Here is a 10,438-nt window from a genome sequence, read left to right as displayed (position 1 = left end):
TGTAGATTAATGATGCATGAACTCGTCATGAACTGTCCCCTTTAACTCGTCGTTAAAGGGGACATATTATGAAAACAACACTTTTCCTGGGATTTGGGGTGTTGTTTTGGGTCTCTGGTGCTGCCACACGCATACAAACTTTGAAATAAGTCATGTACATGTTTTTTTGAGTGAGATATGGATTTCTGAAAGTACCCCGTCTACAGTTACCAAACGAGCGAGTCCGTTTCGGCGCCTACTCCTACGTAGGAAGCAGCCACATTTTCATATTACCACCCACTTCCCCATCCCCCTCCAATCAGAGCATAGATACGATTTTGCGGACCAGCGGACGAGCGCCCGGCAGAGATGTAAGCGCATTTCAGAAACAGGGAGATTCCATACAAAAGACGTGACTGCCTGGCAGGGAGTCCGGCGGAGCTGCCGGTCTGCCGCCGAGCTCCCCCCGCCGGAGCTGCCGCCAGAGCTCCAGCGGCAGTCCGGCAGCTCCACTCCGGGAGACCAGCGGGAGAGCTTCGGCGGCAGACCGCCAGCTCCGGCGGGGGAGTTTCAGCGGCAGTCAAGCAGCTCAGTGCCGGGATCCCTTTCTCCTCCATGTCGCGGTTCAATCTGGACTTCAGAGAGTCAAAGCCAAAGTTCCTTTCCCCAAATTCTTCTCAACCATGGCCGAGATAACCCCCACTACAAGTCTCTACTTGTTGTGGCGACAGACGTCAGACTAGGGCTGGGCGATATGGACCATAAGTCACATCTCGATATTTTAAAGAAGAATGACGATATAAGATATATATCGATATTTGTTGACGCAATAACATAGTTGCCGTTGCCACGCTCCAACTCGTCATTTTGTTTTCGAATGTTTATTTTATTTGTATGTGAGGCCTTGAAATTTGCAATCACAAAACCCGCGACCAACCTGCGCTGTTCAGGCGTCCGACCCGACCCGCACCCGTGTCCGACACAGTACATTCTTTTTCACCCGTTTCATCCAAATTGTGCGGGTCACCAGTCAGGTACCTGAACCCGTGCAGGACTCTGAAGCAGAGTGAGGAAATAGTAGGCAGCAGGCACAGCTCGGAGCGGCTTTTTTTGGCGCAAATGCACTGTGATTTCAACGCAAATTAACTATATAGATGTTGACGATAGCTTCTCGTTCCATACAGTATCTTGTTTGAAAAAATATCGATGTATTTCAAATATCAATATACTGCCCAGCCCTACGTCAGACGCAGTCTTTATGATTCCTAATATCATCTGAGGGGTACATAGCTTTTGGCTGTGATATTAGATATTATATTATGTAGATACCTATATATTATAATATTAGTGTTATTATTATTATATTATAAAATATTATATAGATATAGAGTTCCGGGAGTCCGCAAACTGCAACAATCGCTTCTCCCCGATGCTGTGGTTCACTCTGACAGCTCATTTGTCAATGAGGAGCAGCTCGTTTGCATTAAAGCTATAGACACCAGAAACAGCACATTCTGAAGGGACTGAAACAGAGGGGAATAGCAGTAGGCAATTTTTTTCCCCCTAAAAGCTATTTCCAGCAAACAGCTTCAAAAACATGTTTTCTGGAACTCATATACTATATGTTTACTTGTTGGGAAAACACCATAATATGACTCCTTTAAAAACAAACAAGAAAAACATTTATAATGGCTACTAATCATTATTTTGCCTCGAAACCATGCCAGCACACAGCAAGAACTTTCTTTCACCGGATGTAGAAACTATGAATGGGAGAATATGTTGATCAATAGTGTGAATGCTTATCCTTCTTCTGAGGACAGGAGTGCGTGATACTGTCCGTGTCTGTTTGGCAACATGCTGTCCCCCGGTTTAGCACTTCCATCATTTTAAGCCCACCAGGGGCCTGTGGTGTCCGTGTCGACGATGTTACTGCCTATTGTATTTCACTGGCAATATCAAAGTAATATTCTTATCTAGTAGGATTTTCAATTTTTCCTACTTGGCGTACATTCACTTAATTAGTCTGTAGAGTGAGTAGATCTTTCAGTCGAACGCTGCAAGAAAGGATTCCTCATTAAATGGAGGACGCGTTTGATTCTTGCAAGAGATGCAATTAATACCTAAACAAAGTCACAAGCTATGATGACAAAGTAAGAGTTTCCAAGTGAAATCTCACGCCAAGTGCGATGTACCCCTTCCCATAAAACACTAATTGGTTGCCCGCCTGCGGGAGCAAAGTCAAACGACAGGAACAGGTGAAGAAAAACAGAACAGATCAAGATAGTTGAGATGGGAATGTGTGCGCTCAGTGATTTTCTTAATCACCCTGAATGTTTTTTCATTTAGTTTCCATTGATGGGGACAAGCCCCCCCAGCTATCCCGGGGCCCGGGTTATTGTCTGGTCATTGATCATTCAAGCCTATGCGGCCTCTTATGAGATATGGGATAAATCCACAACACAAAAGAAAAAAAGTGTACTTTTCATTTGGACCCTACCATAACTCTGTCAGCTTTTATGTGGAGGGGGTATCTTCTCAATTTCTGCAAGGCCTATACGTATTGTTTTGCTGACCATATTGATTTTGCACAGAACAGAAGTTAAGCCCGACTACTTTGTGCTGTATTGGACTCATTATTCCTCGTGAACCCCGATGCCACACACAGCGTGTCCTGTTGGGCGTTGAGCATTGGGGATATTTCTTTATTAATACAATTAGTTATCCTTTGCTGCCCATTGTTCAGTTCAGCTCCGTGCAATTCTTATAACAGGCAACGTGAAAAAAAAAAGATTACTGTGTGGTGGTTTACTATTTTCTGTTATTATTTAATCTTTAATGACATATATTCCTTTATTAAAATCTAAGATATGGTAATAATATGCGGACACTGTTTCTTAGGAAAACACTTTAATTAGAAATATCTTGTATAAAAATGAACATGCTCTACACATCTTTATAATTTCTATAGATAATTCATTAATATCCAGGCACTGTCATCTCTTTTTATATTTTTTTAGCTTTACCTTTTTTGTTAAACAAGTCAGTACATAAATAAGACATGATCAATCCATTGTAATAACATACATTAACTTTAAATTTGGTCAGAACTTACATACTCTATTTTTTGCAACACAGAGTGTTGGGGTAAATTAACAAAGATGGTGGCAAAGAGCAGGAAATCTTCGTATTCACAAACACAAACAATCTCACAAAATACTCCAAATCCAAACCATGAAATAAAAAAACAAACATTTGCGGCAACACTTCTGACATTTGTTGAAGCGGAGAGATTGGTTACGTAAACCAAATGATTGGCTAAATATTATATATATCCCCATTGCTGTTAATCCCCCCCTTGAGCTTTCCATAATTTTCATCAAAATATTCGCCTGACTTTGTTATGAGTCTTTCACATGCAACATACAGATTTTTGCATTTCTGAGGGTAACAAAGATGACTCAATGAGACAAACTCCATATGGTTGTGCAAATCGTCCTTCCTCCATTGTGCTTACTTAACACAGAACGTCACGAGGAAGCTTCCGGGGAAATCTCTGAAAGGATGATAATCATGTACGGAGAGAGGCACAAAATGGAGAAGCGGGCCCTTATTTATCACGCAACCACACAAAGCTTCACGTTCCACTCAGCTCAAGTGGATATCCCACCTGAACCGAGAACGTCATGATTCAGGATGAAAGAAAGCGTCTGTTGGCAGTAGGGGGGCATTCTTTTCTGCATGTTGGTAGAGATCGGTGTGACATACCGCTTACTCGCTGGTTATTTGTCACCTTGGTTGTTTTGTCAGTGTTGTTGTCAGATCACCAGCACAGTTCGTTTCTGGATACGGTAAGAGGTAGTCTATGGGGAATACATTTAGTTTTACCTCCACAATATTATTATTTATATATATTTATATAAATAATTGATTTCTCCTCCAATTTTTTGTAACCCCCATTTTATGTGTTGAAAATACCATTTTATCGACATCCTCTTCAGACGTACTTTAAATAATCATCACATTTATCTTTTGCAGCGGATATAATGATTGCATGATAGATAAGGGCCAATAAACATAGACAGTGTGCATGTTAGTATGGTTGAATCTCAAAGTGTGTGTGTGTGTGTGTGTGTGTGTGTGTGTGTGTGTGTGTGTGTGTGTGTGTGTGTGTGTGTGTGTGTGAGTTCCGTAGGCAACACTAGTCTTATGGAGACACCACCGTGAATGACCATGACACATGTTGCATTCCATAGACGTTGACAACACAGCACAGTAGACGTGAGGCTCCCACAGGCATGCTTGGGGACTATACACAGGGTTTATCTGGCTGACGGCACGTCGGCCGCCGTCATCTTCAGTACCGTTACAGAACGATAACAAGGGAGCGGGATGGCCCTCGCATTTTGTTTCCAGAGCTTTCCGACGCGGCACTTCTTTTTTCGTTGTTACTGATTACAGTAAAGCGAGTGGAACTCGGAGTGTAGCGCTGTTAGGGCGGTCGTACGCCGGCATCTCCCACACAACGCCTCAATCCGCTGTTTTTTTTCGGCAATGTCGCTTGCGTTTGAGCGAGAGAAAAAAAACGCTTGCATTTGAGCAAAGAAGGAAACGCGTACAGGTTCAAATGAGACTCGGACCTTTAAAAAAAGCAATCGTGGTCATGTTCTCCACACTTGAAAATATAACAAATACACTGCAGGCTGAGCGGTTCTCTCACTAGGCCCGGAGTCGGAAAGTAACGTGACTGCGCTACACTGGTATTACATCACATAAAAGAGTGGAAACAATGAAAAATACTTCAACTCAACTCAATCTGCCACCTGACAACGAAATCCCAAATCCCCCCCCAAAAAGACAATTTCTTTGCCAGCCTTAATCTCTATTCAAAAACAAAAAGACATGACATCTTCTTCTTCCTCCTCTTCTTCTTCCTCTGCACAAGTAGTGACATTTCCCTGTCCCCATTACCCCACGGTCCCCTCTCTCCCTTGAAGCTCAGAGTTTCTCCGGTATTTTTAGCGTTCTCTCCAGTGTCAGGTGCTCGCTCCTCAGGCTGGCTTTTTGCTCGTGGCTCCACTGTGCAGCGCTCTGGTCGGTTAGATGGCGTGATTACTGTAGCTTATGTATGTCTGCTTGGAGGCCAATGCTGGGGGACGGGGAGAAGGCCGAGAAAGACGGAGACAAAGAGAGAAGCAGAAGAAGACATTCAATGTGGCACTTACACAGTTCATCGCGACTTTGTCAACCGCTATGGAGTATGGACTATGTGTCGTGCAGTCTTATCTCTATAGATAGTATGTATTAACATTTCAATGGATGAGGTAGTGTCTATTGGATAACCAGGATGCCAATAAAACTGATAGAACTCACTGGAAGTAAGTAAAATCCTATTGCTGGACAATTCTCTCAGATAACTGTGTTGAAAGAAAAAGCAAACTGAATGCAAGATTTAATACGACGCAAGTAAATTAAGCTCTGCCCTTGCACAGCAATGATGCTGATCAATCGGTTTCAAAGATAATGATGTGTTGCATAGTAATCATAGACGAGGTCTGCATTGATTTGACCCGTCTGTACATCTGAGAGCTGTGTTTTTGTGTCAGGATGTAACTCTGTTGTCAGACCTAGGACACATTGTAAGGCAATCAGAGTGGTATTGTTTTGTAAAATGCACTACATTTCATTCAGATGCAGGTCTCGCACCACATGCAAAGAGCTGACATCATGTGGGCACCAGGCAGAGCATGCAGGATAACAGTGCCTTCCTGGTTCTATTCAAATCACCTCAGGGAGAAAAACACAAATGTTAGCAAAACATTTGTGTTAACATCGTAGCTGTTTTTAATACAATTGCGTTTTTTTTATGGATAAAATTCCCTGTTAACAAAAAGTAAATGACAATGGCAAAACTGAACAGGGAGTTTCCACGACACCACATCTGTCTTTTGACTGCTTTTCACCACCACTTATTGCAGGAAGACAGCACAGTGCACAATACGTTTGATGTGCCCGTGTGAGTGTGCATGCAGCCGTATCACCGCTCCAATATGAAATCATCCTGTGCTTGCATGCTTGGAGGTAATCACCCGGCCAATCTGCCCTCGGCAGATTTGATTGGTTAAGCCATAGAGGGGGCGAAGGCAATCAGAAGACAGTTGAAAGACAGAGGGAGGGAGGGGGGTGGGATGGGGGGGGGGGGGGGCTTAAAGGAAAGAGATGTGTGAGGCTTGTAAAACTCATTAAGGTCCTCTGTGTTTGTGGGTGCCAGGTTAGGAACGTGCGAGCGGGTTACACGCTTTTCCTCTGCACTTCACCCAGAGCTGCCCGCCGTGTGGCAGCCTTGATAAATGGACCTTATTTGAATATTTATGCGCTGCCAGGCCAAAATAAAAAATAGATGGTCCAGGAAGAATTGGAGCTGGCAGACCCATCTGTCTTTCCCTGCTCCCTCTTATTGTTGTTGTACGTGCCATTACCGCAAATCCCTCCTTTTGTCAGCGGGCGGAACAAATCGCAGGAGACATGCAACCATCACTTGTCTGCTGCAGTCAGGAAAAGTGCGGTGATCGTCTGCACGTTAACAGCGGCTGCCATGCTGATTGGTTGTTTGAGGCCTCGCACAACAACATATCCCCCCCCCACCCCCCTCCCAAGTTAATTTCCCATTGGTCAAAAAGGTATTTGTGAAAAGAGTGGGGAGAGGGAGGTGTGGGTGGGATGGAGGGGGAGGGTGGTTTAGGATGTCGACTATTGAGGGTGTGTCGTGTCTTAGCCGGAGGCTACAAAAATGGTGCGCTGTGCATCTCTTGGGCAGGCGTGGAGGAGTGCTCACCCCCCCCCCCCCCCCCCCCCCCCACACACACACACAGTGAAACATAGCATAAATGAAGAGCAATGTGGTTTTAGAGGCAAGGAAGAGAGGCAAGCTGGTGGGCCACCAGTTTACCTGGTTCTTTACAGTCCCTCACAGGGCTCCCCTCCCTCAACACAGTCTGACACACAAGCACAGAGAGCAGCCGTTAGTGTTCACACAGAGGGGATCTGCCGGTCCCCGGCAGCAGGGAGTCATCATGAGTGCATGCACGTCCTGCCACACTCTCTCTCTCTGCGCTCCTACGCTGTTTAACACAATGTAATGTCTGCACGTGGCGGCGCGCCAGCTCTGGGTTTTAGCCTCCACACCAGGGCTTGCATCAGCTTGGGAGATGCACGTTACCATGGTGATCGTATTTCGCAAGCACCCCCAGTGTGACTGGAAAGTGTATAAAGCTGCGTGATCATGAAGCCCGGTACTATCCCCGGCAGATTAGCTACTCCGCCTGCTATTGGCTGGTCCTGCCCTGCCTTTTTTCCCCACATCCATCCAGTAGGGTGGAGATAAGGACCTTAAGGCGCGGCATTACTTCAGTCAGGGTCAAAAGTGTATCGAAACGCATCATCTGCTCATTTTCAACGATTTACTAAAAGATTAAATAGATAACTTCCTCGCGTATGATATATTCATCCTATTTTTCCGGTCACTACTCGAGGCAGATAAACGTTCTAGGATCATTCGTCATCATCCGGGACACGTTCACATGCCCGTTCACAATTCACTGACAGCAAACTCCTCTTCCTCCGCCGCCGCCGCCTCCCCCCGATGCTCACCCTGTGTCTCAAGGCTCTCGCACAGCTCAGACTTGGCCTCCCCGTTGGGCCGCAGGCCGCCCTTGGGGTTGAACTTGTTGGACATGGTGGCGGCGGTCACCACCGCCTTCAGGCTGCGCTTGTGCTTGGGAATGTTCTGCTCGGGATGGAGGAGGACCACGTAGACCTTGGGCATGTACAGCATGCCCAGGGAGACGGAGGCGCTCAGGCTGACCGAGATGGTCAGGGTGGTGGTCTGGATGTACATCTGGGAGAGGGGGGAGACAAACAGGCGCAGTTTAGAGCGGCTGTTTCTTTTTTCTTTTTTTTTTTACATTGGATTGGTTTTATTAGCAGTTGTCAGATATTCCCCCTTTTATACGTCAATCTGAAGGTGTCAAAAGGAGTGTTAAGAAAAAAAGGAGTGTTTTCATTGAATTCTCTCCACAAAAAGGTTTGTGCTGAGGAAAATGGGCTGAAAATGGATCTTGGAATAGTGTTAGTTTGACAACCACTTACAATAAACAGATCAGGTGAAGTCAAACACATTCACGTGTACACACGTTACAAAAAAACGAAACAAATACGGGTGCGTTGAACAACAACGTAAAATGGAGTCAGGAGTTGTATAAAGTCTTGCCTTTCCCTTTCGGATGGAGCGAACAGTTCCTCTAGGTTTAAACAAAGGAGGGTGTAAAATCAATCGTAAAGAACATGTGACAGCCGTCTCCCTAATAGACCTGCCTTAGGTTGGGACTCACAGTATATTTTCAGAAATCATAAATGAGTTGTGTGGCATGGGAATAACCCCACAGGACTCACTAGCCACAAGCAACTATAAATAATGTTTTGCAGCGTAACATATGTTATTTGGATCTGCTCATGCTATCATTAATCTTGCTGTTTTCCGGGGAAAGGGGACAGATTTCTACACAACCTAATACTGAATTAATCCTGGCTAGCTTGGCTACCCGTGTTTGACCAAGCGTGACTAGGAATCCCCCCTCCCCCCACCCTCCGGTGCTATGCTATCTTTTTCTAACCCGTCGCATGTGGAATCCGTCAAAAACAAATCAATGAAAGGGAAAATCGATGCACATGCAATATCGTTTCATGGAGAGATTTGCGGACAGATGTACGGGCCCAGGTTGCGGGAGGCAGCCGTCTGTCCGCCTGCCGCTTTGCATTCATGCAAGCAGCCGTACTCCTGTGAGGCAGAATGCAGCCGAGGCAGCTCCCGGCGCCCTGACAGCTGAGGGGAGCAAAGGTGTGCGAGATAACTAAGAGTTATGGAGCGCTCCCCGATTCATTCCACCAGCACAGGCAGCAGCACATAGCAGTTCTCTGCTTTAAAAAAAAAAAATAATATATATATATATATATATATATATATATACTATGGTGGAGGTAGGGAGCAATCTCCAGAGAAGATTACACACAAGTCCGCGGGGTGAGTTAGGAACAATATTGCCACCCTTCCCTCGCCTTCCATCTGCAGTGCAGCGTGATGCAGGAGGTTCCTGGCCCGCGTGCCTCAAGCGTTGGCCATGGTCGAGGAACACGCTTTACGGTTGCCGGCCTTGCTTCAGTGACAGACCGAGAACCGGACCGTGGATATACTACCCCAATTCCCCGGAGGCGTTTGGTTATGGCGCTCCTTTGGAGCAGGGTATGCTACACATGGTCAAAGGCATCAAAGGTAACGGGCATCAAAACCTGATGTTTGATGCTTGGTGCATCAGACCGGTCTTTGAGCGGGACATGGGTTTGCCCGGAAGGTCGGAGTGATGGGGCGGCGGCATCACTGCTGCATGACTACACCAAACGGAGAACTGCCGGTCTCCGCTTTTCAGGTGAAATTGGTGTGGGTGGTTCAGACGCAAACAAAACAAAGACGTTGAATGTTTTCCCCCATGTATTCGCTGCAAAGTGTGAGATTGAGCCCCTTCTACTTAATAGGCGGGGGACTTTCAGAATTACAAAAAAACGAAATAACTTCTGTCAACGCTAACTGGCTCTGTGACTGTGTTAGGCAAAGTGACTCTGTTTGTCTGGCGTGTGTGAGAGGGGTTTTGGGAGTGTTGATGGTAAGATGAGACATGCCCCCCCTGCAGTACATTCTAGTAACCAAAGAGAGGTACGGGCTGGACAGCATCTTTTATTTGTAGGCTGTATCAATTATAGGATGGGATTTCATTGATACAATTATTGAAATCAATAAAGCAATAAATCAGCAGGGATTACAGGATTATGTCCAGGTAATTTTAAGCTACAAGCTAGTTGAATTGCTAAGTATTGTAACTTTTATTAACTCATCATCATAAAGCTTCCAAGAATGTCTCAAAGGATCGCCGAAATCAGCTGCATAGTCACGTCCTTATTTTGACAATAAGCTATAGGCCTACCTGTATTTGCATTGTTAAAAAATATGTAGTTTATGTCATTGTGTTTATCAGTGACAGTCATGCATCATTCATGGGAACCTGATGGAACATTTAGAAACGCAGTTCAAAACAATGTCAAGCCGGTAGTACGACTATCACCAGAAGGGATTTATGCTTCCTCATTGACTTGCCATTACAGTGTGCCTTAGATGTTTGCTTACCCTCTGCAGAGATTTAGAATCACACATTGTTGATTTAGTAGACGGATGACCCTCAACAAGCAAACACCCTGCTAAAATAACCTTCATCACCCTGTGGCATGTATTCAGCTCTCACTAATCAGATGGAGGACGTTCCTGTTCCTCCACCTCTTTCTTCTCAATGTAACCTCCCACAACACAACACTGTTCTTGTTGCATTGCAGTGGGCACGTGTTGAGTGCACGG

The 10,438-nt window shown here is 45.3% G+C and overlaps 1 protein-coding gene across 1 annotated transcript in view; it reads right to left on the bottom strand.

Annotated features, from left to right (window-relative positions):
- Positions 1–2,884: 2,884 nt before the first annotated feature.
- The window catches only part of LOC311359967 (metabotropic glutamate receptor 4-like), a 139,061-nt gene continuing 131,507 nt past the window's right edge, over positions 2,885–10,438 (bottom strand). Inside the window, exons 10-11 of the mRNA XM_084480035.1 lie at positions 7,630–7,876; positions 2,885–5,128 (exon numbers count right to left, since the gene is read on the bottom strand). Of these exons, the coding sequence (XP_084336161.1) occupies positions 5,079–5,128; positions 7,630–7,876 (297 nt within the window). The 3' untranslated portion in view covers positions 2,885–5,078. The remainder of the gene's footprint in view (positions 5,129–7,629; positions 7,877–10,438) is intronic.

Source organism: Micromesistius poutassou (assembly GCF_964030765.1).
Source record: "Micromesistius poutassou genome assembly, chromosome: 15".
NCBI classification, from domain to species: Eukaryota; Metazoa; Chordata; class Actinopteri; order Gadiformes; family Gadidae; genus Micromesistius; species Micromesistius poutassou.
This window is presented reverse-complemented; position numbering and strand designations above follow the sequence as displayed.